Source organism: Myotis brandtii, unplaced genomic scaffold (assembly GCF_000412655.1).
Source record: "Myotis brandtii unplaced genomic scaffold, ASM41265v1 scaffold105, whole genome shotgun sequence".
Lineage (NCBI taxonomy): Eukaryota > Metazoa > Chordata > Mammalia > Chiroptera > Vespertilionidae > Myotis > Myotis brandtii.
In genome coordinates, this window is record NW_005353538.1 from 6,292,847 (window position 1) to 6,317,398 (window position 24,552).

Sequence of the window (24,552 nt, forward strand, 5' to 3'; positions counted from 1 at the left end):
GTGAGTTAAGGGCAGAGGGTGGGGTGGGAACCGGGTGGAGGGGAGCTATGGGGGGAAAAAAGAGGAACAACTGTAATAATCTGAACAATAAAGATTTAATAAACAATAAAAAGAAATAGGGTCCTGGCCAGCATGTCTCAGTGGTTAAAACACTAGCCTGTGCACCAGAGGGTTGCAGGTTCGATTCCCAGTCAAAGGCGCATGGCTGGGTTGCAGGTTCCATCTCTGGCCCACAGGAAGCAACCAATTATGTGTCTCTCTCATATCTGTTTCTCTCTCCCACCCCTTTCATTCCCTCTAAAAAAAAAATCAATGGGGAAAAAATCCTCCAATGAGGATTAACAACAACAAAATAATAATAATAAACTCATTAAAAAATATAGGATCTAAATAATCTGCCTCTAGTTCTAGCTCGATGATTAAGGGAAGTCACTTAACCTAACTTCAGAGGTTTTACCATCTCTCCAAAGGGTTTGGACTGCAAACCACTAAAATCTCTCTCATTGTAGAGAAAATAATTTCATCACAATTGTAAATATAATTCACATTGCTGGTTCTCCTTTTCTCAAAGCTACTGTTGCTCATCATTAGATGTGATACCACATACACATCCCTGAACTGGAGGTAAATACATAGAAACTGCTTTTTTATAGTGCCGAGATCTGGGCAATTAGAAAGTCTGTCTTAGTTGTATCACTGAACATTGTTGAATATACATATTTGTCTAAAATGGCAAAGGTAAAATAAAATAAGATCATTTGGTTCTATGAACTTGCTGATTTCAAGGAGCTATTTAAAGCACATATATTATCATTGTTATTCTGACACTATTAAATATAGAAAAGGTTAGAGAAATTGTGTGGGTTTGCATGCCTGAAAAATGTTAAATTTTTACAGAGCTCCTTCACTTCCAAGTGTTTTAACAATGTAAAATGCATGATTTGAGAACAAGTCACATGTCTGACCCGGAGAGCCTAGAATCATTACATAGACCTATCCTGAGGTTGGGTGGTGACACACTGAAAACTTAATTGTTTCCCTTCCCACTGCTCATGTTAGACATCACTAATCATGGGTCTCTCACTGACCCTGAATGCAATCTTGTCATGCTTTCAACCTGGGGCTCCCGTAAGCCACATCCAATTGATCGAAGTGTCAAATAAATGGAAGCTATCTACCTTCCTTGTTAAATCAGTACATGGAAGTGAACATACAGGATGCCAGTATTGCCACACAGAGAAGCTAAATCTACAGCTCTCAGTTCTTAAACATATATTTCAATATAAATAAAACTACAGTATACAAAATGCATATATAGAAAACTGAGAAATCATGGGAGATTGCTTAATTTCTGTTGTCTTACAACAGCAAATTCAGGGTTTCTTTTACAATTTTGATTTTCAAAATATCAGTTTACATAAAATAGTTTAAGAATACATCTATAATAAAAAATAAAATTCATTCATTTTTAGAACTAAAGTCACTATCACTATCATCATTAAGAAAAGCATATTAAGTACAAAATTAGGAAACAAAAGAAAAATAAATCACACAACTTTCAGAGTATTTCTACTTTGTTTTTATTTGTTTGTTTATTTACTTAGTTAATGACCAGAGAAAACAAAGGTATGTTTAACGACTTTTGTTCTGTTTCCAGGTCACCTTATTGAACGATACCTCATGAAATCAATAGTTGTACATCTAGGAAATTTACCAATGGAGCTCTCTTCCACTGATGTATATATTTTAATTTGTCTCGTGTGAATGTCTCTTCCATTTTGGTGATTGGCTAGCACAGCAATCTGTATCATAAATGTGGGAGTTGGCTTCTTATGGTTATGAGTTAAAGGAACGTGAATCCAGCCACTTGGTTCCACAAGTTCAAGTTGCCAAATTTCTTGAAGGTTGTGGGAATTATTTCCTACTCTGACTGAAATCTTGCTTGTACTATAGCTGTTATCAGATCTGTAGTCCACATAAATACATGTTTTCACCATTGTTTTTCTTCTGAATTGGATGTTCACTAAATGAGGCTGGGAGCCATCTGCTTGCCAGTAAGTTTCTAGATTGTCACCTCATAATTGATCTACTCCAAATCCTGGTTTGCAAGATGAGTGACCAAACAACTTGTGACCCAATTTCCCATACTGTTCCAGTTCTTCCCACCTGCTTAGGGTCAGCACCAGGAGGTGTCTTGTTTGGTGTGGTCATTTTTAAAATATTAGCTTTCAGACCGAGTTTGCTGCAGGTCAAGGTTTTTAGGGTTCCCTGCAGCAGCTCCGTGCCACTCCCCTTAGCTTCTCTGAATCGCTCAGCTTCCCAATGACCATATTTGTGCATTATAGTTAAGTCAAACGATGTGTACAAAAAGCTATAAACTGTTTTGTCAAATTTTTTCTTTAAAGTTATTATATTTTCATTATAACTTTAAAAAGAACCAGAAGCAGACAGACATATAACTAGTAGATACCTGCCCTTTAAGGAGCTTACTACCAAAGATGGACAATACCAGATGAATAAACTTTAAGTGGCATTTACCCAATAAAATAAAGCAATTATGCCAAAGTATAAACACAAAGTAACAGGAAATTAATTTTTGATCATCCAGAGTAGGCAAAACATGCTCACAAAATCTTTTGCTATTATAATTTTCTCTACTTAATCAGTCAATTGACATTATGACCAGTTTCTGATACATATTTTGTGATACAAGAAGAGAGAATGATTTTTTAAATATTTTATATGTTTTTACTGATTTCAGAGAGAGCGGGAGAGAAAGATAGAAACATCAATAATGAGAATCATCAATTGACTGCCTTCTGCCCCCTACTGGGGATCTAGCCCACAACCCAGGCATGTGCCCTGACCAGGAATCAAACCGTGACCTTCTGGTTCATGGGTCAATGCTCAACCACTGAGCCACCCCAGTCGGGCAGGAAGAGAGAATGACTTTTAAAGTCAAACCTTCCACAGTTATTCTCATCACTCAAAAAAGTATAAATTCAGTAGATGAAGCTCTACCCTGGTTACTATTTGCATCAACCTATGGAAATGGATTGAAGAAGGTGATTAATTTTCTGATGAATCTTATGTTGGGTTTCAATGGGTAACTTTGTTAACTTATTTGAAATTCTGCAAAATCCCAAAATATTCCATATTAAAGTATTAAAAGAAAAATGTATTCAGGAGTAGGGGTTATTTGTGTATTACTTCTTTTATTAACATAGGTAATTGAGGGTTGGTTATCTTACATGTGGTAAGAGTATGGATTTTTAAAAAAATTAATTGGACTTTTAAAAAAATATGTTTTTGTTGATTTTTTTTAGAGAGAGAGGAAGGGAGAGAGATAGATAGAAACAGCGATGAAAGAAAAACATCATCGATCAGCTGCCTCCTGCATGCCCCCTACTGGGGATCAAGTCCGAAACCCTAGCATATACCCTGGCCGGGAATCGAACCAGTGGCCTCTTGGTTCCTGGGTCGACGCTACACTGGCTGAGCTAATTGGACTTTTTAAAGGGAAATGGTCCTAACCGGTTTGGCTCAGTGGATAGAGCGTCAGCCTGCGGACTCAAGGGTCCCAGGTTCGATTCCAGTCAAGGGCATGTACCTTGGTTGCGGGCACATCCCCAGTAGGGAATGTGCAGGAGGCAGCTGATCGATGTTTCTCTCTCACTGATGTTTCTAGCTCTCTATCCCTCTCCCTTCCTCTCTGTAAAAAATCAATAAAATATATTTTAATAAAATAAAATAAAGGGAAATGGATAGTGCATAATTATTGGGAGATTGGGCATGGGAAAATTGTGTAGTAAAAAAATAAAAATATCAGTAGCTCTCCTTTGCTCAATCTGCAGGGAACTCCCATAGAAAACAAGATCTTTAGTCTGAAAAGTGGTTTGATAGACTACCTGGAGGAAAGATAGCAGAAAAGAATGGCATTATTGGAATAGCAAACTACCTTTGTAAAGACTCACAGGTGTAAGTGAAACAGACAGGCTAGTGGAAGAGGCTAAGTTACGTGAGGCAGGCTGTGGCTCCCAGGCTTTGAATCAGAGTTTATATAAATGACCCTGACTGGGGAGTGGAGGAGCATCTGTGTAAAAACAGACCTGAAATAGCTAGAAGAAAAGTATTCCATCTCCCTCCAATATATTAAACTTGGTAGGGAACCAGCTGAACACAAATCTGCCAAACACTAAACACTGACAATCCACCTCAGAAACAAATGACAGAAGAAAGTCTCTCAAGTTATTTTGAGGTCTAAGGTAGGAAATGGAATGTCTTTGAAGCAAAGAACTGGTATTTCCTTTTCTTTTTCAAGTTAAAGGTTGGGACTTTGGAAGAGAAAGATAATAAAAGTGAACAGTAAAGTATAAACAATACTGTCAAATCTTAGGACGGTTTTTCTGGATTATATCTTATGGACCGGCAAGGATCCAAATGCATCCCAAGACCAGAGTGAACATGCTTAGAGAAACTTCCAACTAAATAAAAAAAAATTAAAGTAAAATCTGAAAGGGGAGAAAATAGACCACCCAGATGAAAATCATAAAATGAGACTCTCTAGGCTAAAAGATACAATATTAAAAACAAACAAGCACACACACAGAAGGAAAAATGAAATAATTTTCATGATAATACAGAGAAGAGGTTTAGAAATAAAAACCTATGGCCTCAAATATCAATGAAGCATTTAATCTGATATATTAAAAGAAAGCAAGACATAAAAGGCAAGAGCAGGCACTTTTCCATACTCATCCTGCTAAGTCCAGCTAAACACCCTGAATATTATGTCTGAAACAAACATAAGATGACTCTAAAAGGTAGAGGAAAGAAGGCAGACCAGCTAGGACCTTCATAAACCAAGGATCAATATTTTTAGACAATAATCATTCCAGCAGAGATAATTAATATTATATGTCAATTTAGCTAGGCCACAATACCCAGATATTTGGTTAAACACCAGACTAGATGTTGCTGTGAAGGTATTTTTATTTTTTTATTTATTTATGTTTGTTTGTTTATTTATTTTCAATATATTTTTATTGACTTCAGAGAGGAATGGAGAAGGAGAGAGATAGAAACATCAATGATGAGAGAGAATCATTGATCGGCTGCCTCCTGCACACTCCACACTGGGGATCGAACTCATAACCCCAGCATGTGCCCTGACTGGGAATCAAACCATGACCTCCGGGTTCATAGGTTGACACTCAACCACTGAGCCACACCAGGCCTAAGCAGGTATCTTTAGATGAGATTAACATTTAAATTAGTAAACTGTAGCTGAACTGGTTTGGCTCGGTGGATAGAGCGTCGGCCTGCGGACTCAGGGGTCCCAGGTTCGATTCCGGTCAAGGGCATGTACCTTGGTTGTGGGCACATCCCCACGGGGGAGTGTGCAGGAGGCAGCTGATTGATGTTTCTCTCTCATCGATGTTTCTAACTCTCTATCCCTCTCCCTTCTTCTCTGTAAAAAATCAATAAAGTATATTTTTTTAAAAAAAATTAGTAAACTGTATAAAGCAGATTACTCTTCATGATGTGGATGGGCCTCATTTAATCAGTTGAAGACCTTAAGAGAAGAAGAGTGAGATCACCTGAGGAAGAGAAAATTCTGCCTCCAGACTGCCTTTGGACTCGAGCTGCAACATCAGCTGTTACCGGGGTCTTCAGCCTGCCAACCTACCCTGCAGATTTCAGACTTACCTGCCCTTCAGATGTGTGAATCAGTCCCTTAAAATTAATCAATCTCTTTCTCTCTCATATGTGTGTGCCCACACACACACACACACACACACATATTCTATTGGCCTGTTGCTCTGAAGAATTCTTACTAATACACCAGCTAAAAACACCCTCCACACACACACACACACCAAAAAAACTGTCATCCCACTCACAGCTCTGTGAGTAAATGTCCAATGGAAAGCCTAGACTTCAACCTTCACCAAGCTGTAATGCAGGGCCCCTCCCGCTGGCCTGGATAGTGTCAGAAAAGACAGAGCAGGAACCAGGACTTTCAACCCTGCTGGGCAGTAACAAGCCTCCTCCATCTACCACCCATGGCATCACTGGGAACCACACAGGAAGCCTGGACTTCCACTCTACCTGGCAGCAATGAGGCACCCTTCGCCCTGCATGCTGAGGTGGTGTCAGAGAAGGCCTAGTGGGGAGTCAGGACTTTCACTACTGTCCAGTGGTAATGAGGTCACACCCCACCATGGTATCAGTGGAGGCTACATGGAGAGCAGTAACAAGGCACCCCACTGCTCATCTCAGTCAAGGTGATATCAATAGAGGCCTAGTGGTGAACTCCTGCTGCCACCCAGCTGTAACAAACATCCCTGTCCACCCTTGGGTATCAGTGGAGGCCCAGTGAGGAATCTGGACTTCCATTCCCATCTGGCAGTCACAAGGAAACCCTCCCTTTCCCGCACCAGTGTAGGATTAGAGAGGCCAGCTAAAGCAGAAAGACTTACTAAGATCCAGAGTCTAATAATATAATACCCAGAATGTCCAGGTTTCAATGAAACCTCACTCATCATAGCAAGAACCAGGAGGATCTCAACTTGCCTGACAAATGATAACAAACAGATGCCAAGAGATGATAGAAATATTAGAATTATTTAACAAAGAGTTTAAAGCAACCATGATAAAAACACTTCAATGAGCAATTACAAACATGCTTCAAACAAAAAAATAGAAAATCTCAGCAAAGAAATATGAGAAGAGCCAAATGGAAATTTTAGAAATGAAAAGGTCAGAACTGAAATAAAAACACTCAGCAGATGTGCTCAACAGCAGAAAGCAGGTATCAGAGGAAAGAATCAGTGAACTGGAAAACAATAATAAAATTACACAACCTGAATAACATAAAGAAAAAGAACTGGAAAAATGTTGAAGGAGGCTGGTGGAACGGTAACAAAAGGAAACAAAAGATCTAACATTCATGTCATTGAGTCCCAGGAAGCGAGAGAGAGGGCAGGGCTGAAATAGTGGCTGAAAGCTCCCCAAATTTGGCAAGACACTTAAACTTATGGAATCAAGAAGCTGAGTGAACCCCAAGCAGGCTGAACTCAAAGAAATTCATTCCAAGACGTATTATAATTCAACTTTTGAAAACTAAAGACAAAAAAAATATATCCTGAAAGCAGCCAGAGAAAAATGACACTTTGCCTATAAGGGAAAAACATTTAGGATGACAACAGAGTTCTCATCAAAAAGCATGGAGGCCAGAGGAAGGGGCACAATATTTTTCAAGTGCTGAAAGAAAAGAACTGTCAACCTAGAACTCCATATCCAGAAGAAAATAATTCTTTAGGAATGAAGGGGAAATTAAGACAATCTCAGATGAAAGAAAATTTGTTGCTAGCAGACCTACCCTGAAAGAATGGCTATAAGAATTTTTGAAATAGAAAGAAAATAATACAAGAAGGAATCATGGAACATTAGGAAGAGAGAAAGAACAATAAAAAAGTAAGGATATGGATAAAAACAATAGATTTTCTTTCTCGAGTTTTCTAAATTAAGTTTAAATGTTAAAGCAAAAATTAGAACACATTATGATGTAGTTGTCAATATATAGAGATGATATATTTAAAACAATTATAAAAAGGATGGTAAAGAGGGTTAAGATAGCTACACTTTGCTTGATGGTACAGCCATTTGGAAAACAGTTTGGCAGTTCCTTAAAAAAAACTAGACATATACCTATCATATTACTATCAACAATTACATTCCCGGATATTTATTTCAGAGAAAAGAAAAGGTACATCCACACAAAAGACTTATAACAGCTTTATTTGTAAGAGCCAAACTGTCTTTCAATAAGTGAATGGTTAAACCTACTGTGGTATTTATCCCAAATTGTATAACATGGAAAACAACTCAGAAATAGAAAGGAACAAACTATTGATCACACAACTTGTATGTATCTCAAGGGCATTATGCTGAAGGAAAAAGCAATCTCAAAAGTAACACACTATATAATTCTATTTATAAAAAATCTTGGAATGGAATTATAGACATGGAGAACAAATTAGCGGTTGCCAAGGATTAGGGGTGCTGAAGGTGGGTGCAACACTAAAGGAGTAGCACAAAGAGATCTCTGTGGTGATGAAAAGTTCTGTACCTTCATTGCAGTGGCGGTTCCATAAGTCTATACGTGTGATAAAATGGTCCTAAGAGGGGGTCCTGCAGAGACGGGCGGGCCAGGCCTGTGCTCTGCAGAGCTGTGGCCAAAGGAGCAAGGGGTGGGGGGGCGTCGAGGCTGCAACCGTGGGAAAGTATAATTGAATTATACTAATGTCAATTTCCTGGTTTTGGAATTAACTATAGTTACATTGGGAGAAACTTACATGTAACCTCTGTACTATCTTTGTAACTTCTTGTGAACCTTTTTTTCAAAATAAAAAGTTGTTTTTTCCTTATGATAATATAAAGAGAGAGGGAAGGAGAGAGAGATATCAATTTGTTGTTCCACTAATTTATGCATTCATTGGTTGATTTTTGTATGTGCCCTGACCGTGTATTGAACCTGTAACCTTGGCATATCAGCATGATACTCTGACCAACTTAAGCTACCTGGTCTCAAAATAAAAAGTTTTTAAAATAAAAATAAAAAAAGGCATCAAGGAGCTCAAGATTTAGGGGGGTGGTATGTGTAACTAAAACTGGATAGCTTGTGTCTGTAATAAAAGGGTATGTCTTTCTCAAAACAAACTCAAATAATATAAACTAAATAGCAAAACTCATATGAAATCCTCATGAAAACCCTTGAAAATGAGAGTTGAAATTGAGAAGACTGAACATGCTGATGAGACTTGAAGAAAAATAGAAAAAGATCAATCAAAAGAGATATCAATATTGTTTTCTAAAAAATAAATTGCTAACCCATCTAGTAGTTAATGCTGTGATATTAAGGCAATAAATAATATGAACGTTTTTAGTGGGTTGGCATCTTGGTAGGTAACATAAACCTATCTAGTTCTATCCCCTAGTAACGGTAGGCAGAGATAGCTACAGATATCAGGGTGTTGGGTAATTTAAGGATCAAATTAAAACAAGAGGAAGCAGGAGAGGTAAGTATTTCTTTCCGTCTGGGATCTATTTCTGAAGACTGAAAGGGTTCACTCAATTACTGTCTGTCCAGTGCTGGGCCATGTGGGTGATCGGATGGAAAGGGCATGAGCCCCATGCTCCAGGAGCTTGGAACCTAGTACTCTAACTGCAATATATCTAGACCTTGAAGAATGATAGAGCTTAGTCCTAATCAGTCTAAATTTCCACTATTATCAGGGTTTGGGGGGGCCTCTCTTGAGTTCGAGAAAAGTAAATGAAGGGCTATTTTAGTTAAAAATTTTAAAAACTTCTGCTCTGTATAAGCCCTATTTAAGTACTGTGGAGGTTTCAACGATTTAAGACACCCTTGTCCTTAAGGTATAACTCAGCAAAGAACATGGTCACATACATAAATATATTAGAAGAAATGAAATAGGGAAGAATTGAAAAATGTTCTGCCCAATTAACTAAAATCTAGAAACCTCGAACCATTTATTTTCCCGTAAATACCCAATGTTCTTTCCTACTTCAAGCCTTTGTGCATGTGGTTCCCTTTGACAGGAATGTGAATTTCCGCTTCCTCTGCCAGAGAACTCTTATTCCTCCTCCAACACCCAGATCCTATGCCACCACCTTTGTGAGGCTGTCCCCAAACTGAGCGTCGGAGAGCCCTTCCCATTTCCTCGGCGCTCCCACAGCGTAGTTGGCACTCATTACACTCCTGAGTACTTTAGAACTGCTGCTCCTACTGGACTCTGAGGGCAAGATTCGTGTCCCTTTCTAAACTTATGTTTAGGTTTATCATAAGAATATATTTGCATAGTTCAAAACTTACACAACATAAGAAGTTTATTACGAAAAATAGCAGCACCCTCCTTATTCCCTGGTCCCACTTCCTAGCGGCAACTATTCCAGCTTTTTCTTCTGGTACTTTTTGGTTTTTCAATGATGAAATAATAATACACACTAACTGCTCTTGGTATTTGGTACATCTTGGTATGCATCATTTCTCATGGATCAGACACACTTTGTGGGCTCCTTCAATCTGAGAAGTGGTGTCCTTCGTTCTGGGGAAGTTTTACACAGCCTGGCATTTTCTCTCCTCCATTTCATTTGTTCTCTCGTTCTGAACCTCCTATTAGCAGATGTTGATTCCTCTGATCCTTTCTCCTTTTCCTATTTTCTACTTCTTTGTTTTTGTATTATTATGGTATGGAAGATTTCCTCAACTTTATCCTCTAATCATTCTATTAATTTTTTAAAATCTACATTATCTTATTATTAATTTCTAGGAGCTCTTATTTTCCAATTGTTCCCTTTCAAAGCATATGTTTTTGTCTTATGGTCCCAAACTTTTTTTTTTGTCCTATCAGAGAACATTAATTATAAAAGTTTAAAAATTTTTTTCATTTTCCTACACTGTTTCTATTTCTCCCAATTCCATTTTTAATATATATATTTTTATTGATTTCAGAGAGGAAGGGAGAGGGAGAGATAGAAACATCAATGATGAGAGAGAATCATTGATGGCTACCTCCTGCATGCCCCACATTGGGGATCGAGCCTGCAACCCAGGCCTGTGCCCTGGCCGGGAATCAAACCTTGACCTCCTGGTTCATAGGTCGTGATGCTCAACCACTGGGCCACGCCAGCCGGGTCCCAATTCCCTTATTTTTGCCATGATTTTTTTTCTTGCTAGAGACTTTTCTTAAATGATTGGAGACTATGCTTTTTGCCACCTTTGTATTTTCAGCACATAGCCAGGAGCAATAAAAAGTTCCTGACTTTAAATGAATGGGTGGATGGATAAACCAACAAAGGAACAGAAACAGAAACATTTAAAAATGATTAAGAATAAAAGAGGCCTAAAGATTGGAGGTCAATGATACTGTGTTGACAAAATTTACAGATCACTGTCTTTTTAAGCCAGCGACTCGGCACTGCTGGGAATGCCCCTGTCAACAGGTCATTTCTGGCACACTTACTGAGTAGACAATCCTTTTGTCCAAACCTCAACAATAGGCAAATTATTTAACTTTATTTAAATTTTCATTTAATTCTTAAACTCCTCTCCTGAATAGTCTATTTGCCACAGCAACATCCTCTTTTACTTCTAGGTTTAAAAACAAATTTTCCTCATAGCTTGGGATAGGTAAGCCACATTCATTTATTTGAAACAATCTAGATCTAGTTTGCAGAAAGAGCAGCAAAAGTAGGCTTAGATATGACTGAAATAACAGAGGTTCTATCTCCCAATTTAAAGTTGAAGTTCTTGTCCTCAAAGACAGGAAACCAGAGGTCAATGGCAGCATGCTCAGTGTAGTTTGCAAAGCACACCAAGGCTTCTTGATCGTTTCAAAGATTTGCTATTTGTAGCCCTTATTGTGGTTATTTATTTTTTTTAATAATGAAAGTAAAATATGACCTTAAAAATGCATTTTAAAAGTCAACAATAATCTTACCATCCAAAGAAAACCACCATTAACCTGTTAGCATATGTTCCAGGCTTTTTTCTCTACAGATACAAATTTTTCCTCACAAAATCTGATAATGCTAAATATACTGTTTTACTGTGACTATCTTTAGTTTGACATTTCTCAGTTTGACTACCTGGTAACACGAAGTGACTACTGTCCCTTAGGTCGAAGAGTCAGAGTCAGAAAGAAAAGTTTCTTCTCTCAGTTTTATCAACATCTCACAGTGCAAACTCAGAGACCACATGCCATAACCACCTCATCTACAATTCAAAAGACTTGATTAAATCTGCCTTAAAGCATAACCAAAGAGCTCATTTTTTACATCTTCAGATTTAATTACTTTCTTTCATCAAAAATAACAAAATTGTAGGGTAACATTAACACATGATCATGAAACAAAAATGTGTTTCATTTCATTAGTCACAGGCTACATATCAACCAGCTGTCGAAGCTAAAAATATGCCATGGTGTAAAATACAGGCATTTAGGACTCATTTTGAAAGAAATGTGACTTTTTTCAGTTTCTAACAGCCCACTAGAAGCTCTGGAGAAGAACAAATCAGCACCTCCAAACCACAAGAAAAAAGGCAGCGGTGGGGAAATTCAAACTAATTTGATCACCGACAAAACATTGTTTACATCTCATCAATAAATGTCTGTTAAGGATGACAATTTTATATCACCTCAGAGATAAATTAAAAAAAACACATTCTAAAAAACAAAAAAAAAAAGGCCTGCTACAGAGGTCAATACATCAATACTAAAAGGTGAACATTTTGTTGGGAGAGGAGTGGGCCAAGGGGAGTGGGGCAACAATGAATATTCTTGCAGGTGTTCCTCACCAGCTGTTACAGAGATTCTGCCCGGCAAGGACTCTGCAGTGATATCTTCTCAGCTCTCAAACATCAATACCACACTCAGGGAGCATGACACAGCACAGTGCTCACCTAAAAGACGCCCATCTCTTTTGGGACAGAAGCAGCATTTAGACTTCCACCTCTGGTCATTAGGTCCCATGGCCCAGCAATCATGTCTCAAAATAAGCTTTGCCACCATAAAATATTTGATTAGAAAACAGGTAATGGAATAAGATAAAATCTAAACACTGCAACTGGATTTCAGGTGTAATTACAGTACATTGAAGAGAGATATAAAGCTATTTCAAGGGTCTTAGAAGCTCACGAAGTCATATAAGAAAACACACTTCATTCAATTCGTTTAAAGAATCACAGGTTCTCCTGTCTCCCAACCCAGTGCTCTTGCCACTACATCATTTTTCTGGCCATCAGTTTTCTCCTGTGGTATTTCCTTTTTCTGAAATAGAACATTTGGGACTAGGAGGAAACATTTGATAGAGAAGATTTCAACTATTTTCTTGGCTTTTCATTTCTTTTTTTATATATAGTCCAATTAAATTTTTAAAAGTAGCACAGACTGTCTTATAGTTTTACTCTCTCCTATTTAGCCTTGCTAAACATATATTTGTCAATGAAATCTTTAAATTCACAAGTAAAAATTTACATCACGGTAACAATGTAAACTTACAGGTAAAATTTTTTGGTCATTCAGTGGAACATCATGGGAACATGATTTGATTTCTAAATGGAAACACAATAGATACTAGGGAATTATTTCAAAGAAGCATTTTGAATAGCATTCACTTACATTCTTAGTGAATTCCAATCTTATTCTACTGCACATATTATAGCAATTTGAATCTGCTGCTTTGATACTCAAGGCTGAGAACAATTAGTAAAACTATAGAGCAATTTATTTTCTCCTCCAATAAGGACTTATAAAAAGGATAGGAGAAAGCATTAAAAGAGAGAGAAAAAGAAAAGGGAGTGGATCCTGATCATTTCTATTAATTGATGAAGAAAATAATTATTACATATAGTACCTGGCATATATATACATCAGAGCTCTAGAAATGTAAAGTAACTTTTTAAAAAATGTATTTTATTGATTTTTTACAGAGAGGAAGTAAGAGGGATAGAGAGTTAGAAGCATCAATGAGAGACAAACATTGATCAGCTGCCTCCTGCACACCTCCTACTGGGGATGTGCCCCGCAACCAAGGTACATGCCCTTGACCGGAATCGAACCTGGGACCTTTCAGTCCGCAGGCTGACACTCTATCCACTGAGCCAAACCGGTTAGGGCTGTAAAGTAACTTTTAAAAAAAGTAACGTTCAGCCCCTTAAGGTCTATTCAGTTATCAAAGAATGATTAACCATGGCATGAGCACATATATCCAAGTGACATAACATATGATATAAACTGTGAGTGGCTCTGGAAGTCAGAGGAGGTATGAAAAGAATATTGGGGAATCCTGAAAGCAAGCTTCTTATCCTAGGACTAACCTTTGTCATGTTACAACCTCTCTGAGCCTCAGGTTCCTCACCCATAAAATGAAGAGATCATAGATTTTATAATATCTTAAGTTCTCTTCCAAGTCCATAATTCTTTCCACTGATTAAACGGTAAAAGGACTTCAAGGATAAGGAAGAACAAGATATGGAAAGCTTTGCCTGAATATACAGTCAATTTTGTTGTACCACGTTTTGAAAATGCAATTTGTTCTAATGCCAACTGATGTATTAGGGAACAATTTGAGCACAATTCAATATATGCATTTGCTTATCTATCATTTTATCCACAAGAAAAACAGAGTGAATCCAGAAAACTGCACACAGTTGAACCCTTCAACATGAGAATATGCAAAGTGCATGTAAAAACAACTCAAAGACCTGCCAGCTTCTTCAGTTCACTGTGTATTAAGAGCCACATCCATCATATTTGGTATTATAACTTTATGTCATATTTCAAAGAACCTTTCACTAGTTCACAAGCTGCAAACCTTCCAACACCACTTCCACAAGCAAACTTGAGGTCTTTTGCAAGGTCAACAAAACATATCTTCTAAATTCAGACCTTGATTCTGGCCAAAAATCTTGGCATGTATCAGTGTAAAAATGTTACCTGCTCAATAATGGAATGTTCAATAACTACTCAATACTTGCCATGAAAGAATATAAAAGCAAAATTATTTCTGCAACCAATATATATAAAAGCCTAATATGCAAAGTGTCCCCTCGGGAGTTTGACTGACCAGGGGTTTGATCACTCGCCATGACATGTGCTGACCACCAGGGGGCAGCGTGGATGAAGGAAGGCCAGCAGCCAGCAGCCGCTAGGGACCCTACCCGTGCACAATTTTCATGCACTGGGCCTCTAGTATAGTTATAACAATGCAGTAGAAACCACAGAACCTTTATAAACACTCCTTCCTAATTCCTGATAAACTCAGAGGCAAAGGGGCTAGGGAAATAAAGGAGGTCTTACGTGTTAACCAGTCATACTAGAAACAGGAGACAGACCCAAATCACTTAGCACTGAAGGGTTGGCTCTCCCGTCACTGAGAGACAAAGGGCAGATAAAAACAATGTTGCTATTTAGCATGCTCAGGAAAGAAAGATAACATAATTACTTTGCCTTTTTGAATGAACCCAGACTTAAAAACCAGGACTGATACCCGAAGTAACAAGCATAAATGTAGTACAGCATGGCCTCCTCTGTGTTGGGCAAAGTTATTTAGCCATTACAGTCTTGACCCTGGCACCATTTCTTAAAAGCTACAGCACTATTTAAAAGAGGAAGAGAGAGGTTAGAGAGAGATAGAAACATAAATGATGAGAATCGTTGATCGGCTGCCTCCTGCACACCCCACACTGGGGATCGAGCCTGCAACCTGGGCATTGAGCCCACAACCTGGGCATGTGCCCCGACTGGGAATTGAACAGTGACCTCCTGATTCACAGGTCGATGCTCAACCACTAAGCCATGCCAGCTGGGCTACAGCACTATTTTTAAAAATAGTTGAGATTTTTGTTAAAATATAAATATGTTATATATGTATATAAGAGAAAAAAGTAGAAGGAAAAACATCAAAGTGCTAATGGCTTAATATGTATTTAATGAGATTATAGATGATTGCTTTTCTTATTGACAGCTTTCATTATTTTATAAATAAATGTATATTACCGTTACCATGAGAGGAAAACAAAATCTTTTTTAAAAATATTTTTATTGCCCTAACTGGCTTGGCTCAGTGGATTGAGCGTCGGCCTGTGGACTGAAGGGTCCTGGGTTCGATTCCAGTCAAGGGCATGTACCTTGGTTGCGGGTGCATCCCCAGTGGGGGATGTGCAGGAGGCAGCTGATCGATGTTTCTCTCTCATCGATGTTTCTAACTCTCTATCCCTCTCCCTTCCTCTCTGTAAAAAATAAATAAAATATATTTTAAATATATATATATTTTTATTGATTTTTCTTTTTTTTAGAGAGAGAGAGGAAGGAAGAGGAAGAGAGAGAAACACTGATGTAAGAAACATTAATTGGCTGCCTCCTTCATGCCCCCTATTGGGGATGGAGCCCGAAACCTGGGCATGTGTCTTGACAGGGAACCAAACCAGCAATCTTTCAGTGCACAGGATGATGCCAAGCCAACTGAGCCACACCAGCCTGGGCAACAAATATCTTTTTAAACAGTTAACTAAAAACAAATGAATTCCTGATCATAGTACATGTAGAATTCACAATAAGCCATCAAACCTCTCTTCTATTTTCCAAAGGGTCAAAGGTGAGTGGACTGGATCTGGAGGGCACTTCCCCCACCTGCAGGAAAATTCAAAGAGAACCCTGCAGGGAAACTCTCAACAGGAAGGCAGATGAACACAATGATAGCCACTGTATACTCAGCAGATATATCTGAGTTGTTTGTCCCTGCTTTTATCAGCCAGCATTTTGGTGACTCCTATAAGTATTCCCAAAAAATCTTCACCTTTTGAGTATAGCTAATATAGAGCCACTTAACCAAATTTAACCGTGTCTGGCAGCAAAGAATATGGAAATAAGATCTAACTAGAGACAAGTGCCTAAAGCCTAAGAAATATACGCAAGGCCACTGGAGATTTTATAGTCAGCTTTCTTCACATCACTATAGTCAACATCACTAGCCCAGCGATGATCAACATTCATCCTTCAAGCAAGAAATTATCTATAGGCGAACTAGTAGATATACAGCACTATTCTAGATGCTGTAGTGAATACGAAAAGAATAAGGTACAGTGATTCTATTTATAGCAGTTACTATCTTATGGGGAAAGATATTACATACATATCAGAAATATTTCAATAACATAAGACAACAAAATTAAATGGCTAAATGAGCTGTGCAGGTAAATATTTAAGGGACTTAAGAAGGACTGCTCACTATGGACTTATAGTTGGGAAAGATTTCAGAGAAGAGAGTGTTGCTAGTATCAGAAGGAAGATAAGTGTGGTCATTCAGATAAGCAAAGTCATTGGAATAGAAAAGGCAATGATTTCCGTGCCAAAGCCGAGCCGGCCTGGGGGTGCCTGCGGGGTAGCAAGGGCTCCCCGTCTAGGCGAGCCCGATCTGCCAGTCCCTGGGACTCCTGAGATAATCTCTCTGTCCCTCTCCCACCCATACACACACCACACACGTCCACACACGCCCCTCTCACTTCTTTACTCTGTCACACTCTCGCCTTCTCTGCCATCCTGTTGGCCACCATATTCCATAATATTTTCTTAATATTACACAAATGCCTGTAGGTTCTATAATGATATCTCCACTTTAACTTCTTATATTGGTAATTTGTGTCTTTGCTCTTGATCAGTCTAACTAGAGATTAACTAATTTTATTGATATTTTTAAAGATAAGCATAATGTGTATGATTTCCTTAATTTCAAGTGTACCGAGATTTCTTTTATGGTTGAACATATAGTCTAGCTTTGTGAACGTTTTATATTCTCTTAAAAGGCAAAGATAGATGAGCCTGGATGTACTGAAATAAAAACCAGGTGAGGGAACAATAAAAGTAAGGAAGGAGAGATAGATTTGGGCAGATTTTAAATCCTCTTAAGTGGTTCCTTTATATCTAATCCATCTCATAAGCCATTAATTAAGAACATCTGTGGGAAAATCAATGTATCAAACACTATGCTAAATATATCAGAGAAATATAATATCTGATCTCATAACAATCTTCCAAAGTAGGTATCATTATTGTCATTTTCCAGATAGAAACTGAAATTAGTTAAACAAAGAAGTTAACTAATTTGCCAAAGATCACTAAGATAAGCGACGGAACTAGGATTTGAACTCAGACCGGACTCCAAAGCCCATGCTCTTTTTGACTACCTTATGCTAGCTCTTCCTAAAACATCACTCAATTTATATCTTCCCCATTATAGTGTATTCTCCCACTCTTAAGTATCCAGTGTCCCCATGGTGATGTGATCCCCTGTACATCAAAGCCTGCTCTCAGCTAAAATGAGAATGACCAATAACAGATTACCCTGCCCAGGGCTACTTGATGTTGTTACAGGAATCGGAGGCTTAAATTAGAAGGAAACTCTAATACAAGCCACTTAGGGGCGTACATATCTTACCTTCTCAGAGGGCCAGACCAAGTTTGTGCCTTATGATGTTCACTTTCATAGCTTATAGCTAACGCTCACACAATAAGAATCTCACTCATAAGCCCTGAGGGTCTCCTTGGAAGTCTAACCAGTCCCAGCCCAGGAGACAAAGGCCAGATGTGGCTGCCAGTGGCTTCGGAAGGGAACCGGGACCTGGCGTTCCACATTTCAAGTATACGACATAAGAAAACCTAAACAAAATGTATTTGACATTTAAATTGTTCAATGTTGCCCAAAAATGTGCTTTCTAATAATTCTATAAAATAATATTTTACTGACTCTGGGAACCAGGAGTACTATCTTTATTGCTCTCACCTTTTCCGCAATCAAGGATTTTACTGGTACCAAATGGTGTCATCTTTCAAAGACACTGAAATAAAACCCACATAGAATCTCAGAGTGAGTGAAGACGAGTGGGTAGAAGAGTGCAGTCCTGAGAGACATTGCTCCATGGATGGGCTGTGAAAATAGCCCTCACTGACTGTCCATTTGCTAAAACCAGGATATACTACTTGTTAAGTCAAAGGGCTACTGATAACTTGAAAGTTCCCCACCAAGTATTTTAATGGACCAAGGAATGAAAAGAGTTTCAGAATGTGTTTTAAGATGATAAGTCAAATTCAACATATAAAAATTTCCAGCCCAGCTCAGAAAATATATTGAGTTATATGTCTTACATAGAAAATAAAGGTGATAATTTGAAAAATAAAAGTGATACTGTTCATTTTTTCTCAACAAAGTTGTTATAGCCCTCACCCCAAAGAAAACACTTTTAAGAAATTCCCATTTTATCAACGTTCTAACATGTTTGCCAACAGCCTTTCAAAGTAGTGAAAAGAGAATGTTCCCCTTACATATCTGGATGGCTCCTCTAGGTTCTGGTCGTTCATGTCAGTAGGAACAAGCCGGGTGGCCAGTGGTCCCTCTGCAAAAGGTTTTGGTAACTGCCCCCTGAACTCTGATGGAATGAATTGAAGTTGCCAACTGTCAGAAACACAAATAAGGATAATAAGAAAAACACAGAGGGCCCATATTGCTAATGTTCTTGAAATGAACAAGCCCCCCCCCCCCCAAATCATGTAAAAATATTTCATTTCACTTGGAAAAAAGATATTTCTACTGAAACCTCAACCCGGGAGCATAGAGGCAGAGGTCACAATTCAGTCCAAACTCGTTGAGAAATGTTAAACTAGAGGTCTCTCAACCCATTTCACCAGCTCTCAGCAATGACTGTGTAACCAAATGTTCATACCATCAAACAACCAGAGAAGCACCAGTTAATTGCCAGTTACCCCTTATCCAGATCACAGAAAATTCATCGGGTATATAGAGAAAAGAGTGAAATGTAAAAACTCACTATGGGAGAAGGACTTGTTCCTAAGTAATCTTCAAAAATATCTTTAGTTATGAAACTATTTTATAACTAAAGGTAAAGTCAACACTTAAAAAATAAGTATTGATTTAATTATTAATGGCTGATAACAGGATCTTTACCAAGCACAAGATAACACCAGTCCCCAAATGGAGGAAAATGACTCTTAACCTGACTTCCCTTTTCCCCAAATAGGACTCTTCTCCATCCAAATTAAGCAAATACAAGGAATCCCAGAACCTAATGCTATCACAATAGACAGCTTAAAGGAAAGTGGCACAGCTGTCTTGACCACAGCTCCCCCTAGTGTCCATACATAGGTGCAACCTTCTAGTGTTGTTAGATGACATTTCTTCTCTAAAAACACTCTTCTTGCTAAAGTTTCTAGACCACTTTTAGAAGTGAATTAATATCAGATCCCTATAGAAATTTAAATATGAATCCTTAGGAAGAGCCACTGGCAGGAGCCCAGGGCCCAAAGTGGTTTTAGAATTCCCCAGAGCTCTGTGGTTAAGGGCAGTGCAGGGTGCACAACCAAACACAGCATTCGGTCCCCTGAACAGAGGCAATGGGTGCACAGTGCAGGTCCCACAGCTCTCTGAGATGGTAACAGAAAAACTTTTTGTGAAAAATGCCCCCAAAAAAGAAAAATTAAGAAGACATTGACATAGATTTGCTATTTTACTCTGATTTAAAACTCGGATTAAAGGACAACTTACTTATCGGGCAGAAGGAAGCTGCTAGGAAACCGATACCACTCTTTTCCTACACAGACGTTAACAGGTCGGCCTTCTGGGACAGTGTGGATGGTTGGGTCTGTAGCAATTCGGTAAAATTCTGGATACAAATCAAGGGGCCCATGATACCCTGGAAGGAAAAAAATTGAAAGTTTTGTGAAAGCCAAAGATGAGTAAGTAACATGAGGTTCCGATATTTACTTATGATACATGTTAATGTCCCATTTTAATCTATGTGAAATTACAGATTATAAGAAAACATATAAATCAGGAATTGAGCCTCAAATCTAATCCTAAGTTTAAAACTTCCTTAACTCATCCTTTAAAAAGAAAAGATATCCTTTGAAGGGGAAAAAATCACTAAGAATAGAGAAAAAGAACTACAGGTAATCACACTAAAAGGAATTCTCAATCTTCTCTTCAATCCTAAAATACAAGACACACCCCAGTCTTAATATTTAAGTCCACAGGCCACCCTATAGAAAAGTCCTCCCAGCTCAAGCTGCGTTGCACTAACAATCACACATTAAGCAAAACCCAAGATGAATTGCCTCATGAGTATAGATTAAGACATTCTCAGTACACCTACCTCTGAACAGGGCCACAGAGCGAGAAAAGGATAAGAGTCCAAACAGGAAGAGTGTTCCTAACGCCAGCCAATTTGAGGTCACAGTGTAATGCTCTAGGCGGTACCGCTGAAACACGAAGTGGTAGCATTTCTAGAAGGAAAGAAAACTATTAAAAAAAGATATACCTTGCAGAGTATGCACAATTAGAAAACATCATAGCAAAACAAAGATGGAAAAAGCAGCAAAAGAGGTTCTATCAAGGGGCTCAGAACTTGCAAACATTTAGTGAGGTACCCACTCCAAATTCTAAGATAAAGACTATCTTAGGGTCAGCCTGGCCAGAGCGTTTCTCAAGAATGAAATCTCAGCCCTAAACGGTTTGGCTCAGTGGATAGAGCATCAGCCTGCGGACTCAAGGGTCCCAGGTTCGATTCCGGTCAAGGGCATGTACCTTGCTCGCGGACACATCCCCAGTAGGGAGTGTGCAGGAGGCAGCTGATTGATGTTTCTCTCTCATTGATGTTTCTAACTCTCTATCTCTCTCCCTTCCTCTCTGTAAAAAATCAATAGAATATATTCTTAAAAAAAGAATGAAATCTCAGTAGCTTCATAGGAAAATTATTTGGATATTTCTTTAATTCTTTAAATGCTAATAATTTATTTTTAAAAACTATGAAATGTCCAGATTAGGCAAATCTACAGAGATACAAAATAGATGAATGGTACCTAGGGCTGGGGAGATATGAGAAAGGGGGGTGACAACAGTTAAAGAGTACAGTTTCTGAGGTGATGAAAATGTTCTAAAATTGACTGTGCTGATGGTTACACATATTTGTGGGTATACTAAAAACCACTGAATTGTATGCTTTAAATGGGTAAACTGTATGGTTTGTGATTATATCTCCATAAATCTGTTAAAGAGAAAACCTCTTACCCTAATTATTCTTTCCTGTCACTTGCAAATGGTAGCAGAGGTCAAAAAAGAGTCTGGAGGCTTCTGAGGCCATAAATACAGAGATATTCAAGATTAATTCTAACAGGGAATTGATCTAAACTGGGTTTAACTGCCTGATGTTATTTCAAACAGTTGAACAGGTTTTATTCTGATCTCACTGTTGAAGAGCAGACATTCTTTTAGCTCTGCTGGGGTACCACCATTCTATGGGAGGCCCATTCAATGATTTAAAAATACTTGGATTCTTATTGGCAACAGAGACAAATAACTCTCAAATCAATACTGCAAATATGTAATCAGCAAAAAAAGAGTACAATCAACAGCTAAGTGAGCACTACATAAAGCCTTAATAACATGATCTGTATCAGGCTTAATGTACAGTTAAATACCTTCAGTGGAAGCATTTTGTAATTTGCCTGTAAGCTTTAGGAATAATTTAAAAAGTGAAGCAGAATGAAGCAGATATCTACTTCCCTGAAACCCACCTGAAGTGCAGAAAGGGCCACAGCACCGCAGAGACATATAAGTGGATATACAGGGAAAAGAAATCGCTCTTCTTTGTGAGGCTGGGTGAAGAAAATTATAAACCAAATATACATTGGAGCCAAGGTAAGCCAATATGGGTGGCCTAAATTCTGAACTGTAAAACACAGAAAAATATCCGCCTTTCACCATATTAGAAAACAACATATTGAGTTTCAATGTTCTCTTGATCTCAAACATGAAAATATGCCCTAGGGCACCCCATAAAATGTTTCATTTCTTGTGTTCACACTTTCTCCGATGCAATAAAGAAGTTGAGTAAAAAGAGGTATATACTCTTAGCTCTCCCAAGAGATCCAACATGGAAAGGGAGGCACAATACTGGATCTGGCTAGAATAAATGAAAGTCAGGTGAATGGGCAATAGAGCTTCATTTGTACATTGAATGAAAAAAAAAAAGCCTTCTCTCTCTAATGAGTCCTGCCACTAAGACTAAAGGTTCCTGAGATTAACCAAAAGCATAACATAAACTCATTTTTTGGGTTTTAATTCCTATGTTCTTTTTAATATGTTACTCTTCTTACTTATACACCAGCGGTCTGTTCAAATAGCTACATATTAAAGGAAAGAAAAAGAGCAGGATTCTTAAACACATCACTGTTTTTGTCAAACCACAAATGACAAAGAGTTTGTTTCTAAGCAAATATAAAAACACTCTTAAAGGGAGTTTACTGATCAAGTTTTCTTTTCTCTTCTGCAAATATCCATCTACTCTGAATCCCAAAATTGGAACCAAAATGTACTTAAAGCGTATGAAAGAATTAAAGAAATTTAATGAACACTAAGACCAGGCACATGCTGGAAAGGTGCTGTGGTTAGGTACATGAACACTTAGTGATAAGCCTGAAGGCATCCCCTACTGTGCTTCTGTTAGTGATAATGAGCAGTACATAGATCACTAGCAAATAGTAGATAGAGAGCGCCCCCTAGTGTCCATTTTGTCTGTAATGAGCAAGTTCAGATGAAATGATTGTCCTTAAGATCCAACTTAAAAATAAAAATTTTAAAATTTGATTTTTTAAAATAAATTTTTAAAATCCACCTTAGGATGCCTAATTTAGCACTCCTAATTTATTTGTATTTTTGAAGAAACTCCTCAGGGATAAAAATTTTTAAACTGCAACAAGCTTATCCTTAAACTTTCAACTCTAAGATTTTATCATGAGATTTCAGGTTATAATTTAGAATTTATCCCTTCCCAGGAAATAGTTTAGGTTGAAATTTTCTTAATTGAAAGAAAATAAGTACAAGTAAACAATCTTTTTCTATTCTGTATCTCAAAGGTGAACAAATATATTTTTAAATATGACCTAAAATTTTGAAATGTCCCCCATATAATATGCAAAATCATAATCACAGTTGTACTGCATGATGGAATATATGGATCACTTATTTCCTACTTCTTTATATTTTCCTGCTTTTTCTTTGTAAAAAGTACTGTTCCTATTATAAAATAGACAAAAAAAAGTATAACTAAAAACAGAAAGCACTTATTTTCTTACTAGGTGGATATGTGTGTTATTATACATTTTTAAACCAAAATTGGATTCATACTGTAGGAAACAGCTTACTATACTGTTTTTATATTTACACTAGAGGCCCGGTACACAAAATTCATGCACTCAGGGGGGTCCCTCAGCCCGGCCTGTCCCCCCTCGCAGTCCAGGAGCCCTCGGGGGATGTCCAACTGATGGCTTAGGCCTGCTCCCAGCCAGCAGTCGGACATCCATAGTGCTGCTGCGGAGGCAGGAGAGGCTCCCACCACCGCCACTGCGCTTGCCAGCCGTTTACACTAGAGGCCCGGTACACAAAATTCATTCACTCAGGGGGGTCCCTCAGCCCGGCCTGTCCCCCCTCGCAGTCCAGGAGCCCTCGGGGGATGTCCAACTGATGGCTTAGGCCTGCTCCCAGCCAGCAGTCGGACATCCATAGTGCTGCTGCGGAGGCAGGAGAGGCTCCCACCACCGCCACTGCGCTTGCCAGCCCAGCTTCTGTCACACTGACCACCAGGGGGCAGCTTCTGTGTTGAGCGTCTGACCCCTGGTGGTCAGTGCACGTCATAGTGACCGGTCGTTCTGCCATTTGGTCTATTTGCATATTAGCCTTTATTATATAGTATTACAAGCATTTCCAAATTTTCCACAAGCATAAATTATTTTTTGTGATTAACAGATGAGTGGATTAAAAAACTGTGGTACATCTACACAATGGAATACTACGCTGCGGTAAAAAAGAAGGAACTCTTGCCTTTTGCAACAGCATGATGGAACTGGAGAGCATTATGCTAAGTGAAATAAGCCAGTCAGAGAAAGATAAATACCACAT

At 38.3% G+C, this 24,552-nt stretch overlaps 1 protein-coding gene and 1 pseudogene across 3 annotated transcripts in view; both read right to left on the bottom strand.

Moving 5' to 3' along the window:
- The window catches only part of ALG9 (ALG9, alpha-1,2-mannosyltransferase), a 105,114-nt gene that overhangs the window by 39,659 nt on the left and 40,903 nt on the right, over window positions 1-24,552 (bottom strand). For all 3 annotated transcript variants that reach the window (XM_014539496.1, XM_014539500.1, XM_014539494.1), the window contains 4 exons: window positions 22,170-22,324; window positions 20,750-20,879; window positions 20,143-20,290; window positions 18,906-19,035 (listed from right to left, as the gene is read on the bottom strand). In XM_014539496.1, coding sequence (XP_014394982.1) covers window positions 18,906-19,035; window positions 20,143-20,290; window positions 20,750-20,879; window positions 22,170-22,324 — 563 coding nt within the window. The remainder of the gene's footprint in view (window positions 1-18,905; window positions 19,036-20,142; window positions 20,291-20,749; window positions 20,880-22,169; window positions 22,325-24,552) is intronic.
- On the bottom strand, window positions 1,659-2,344 carry LOC102254031 (annotated as a pseudogene).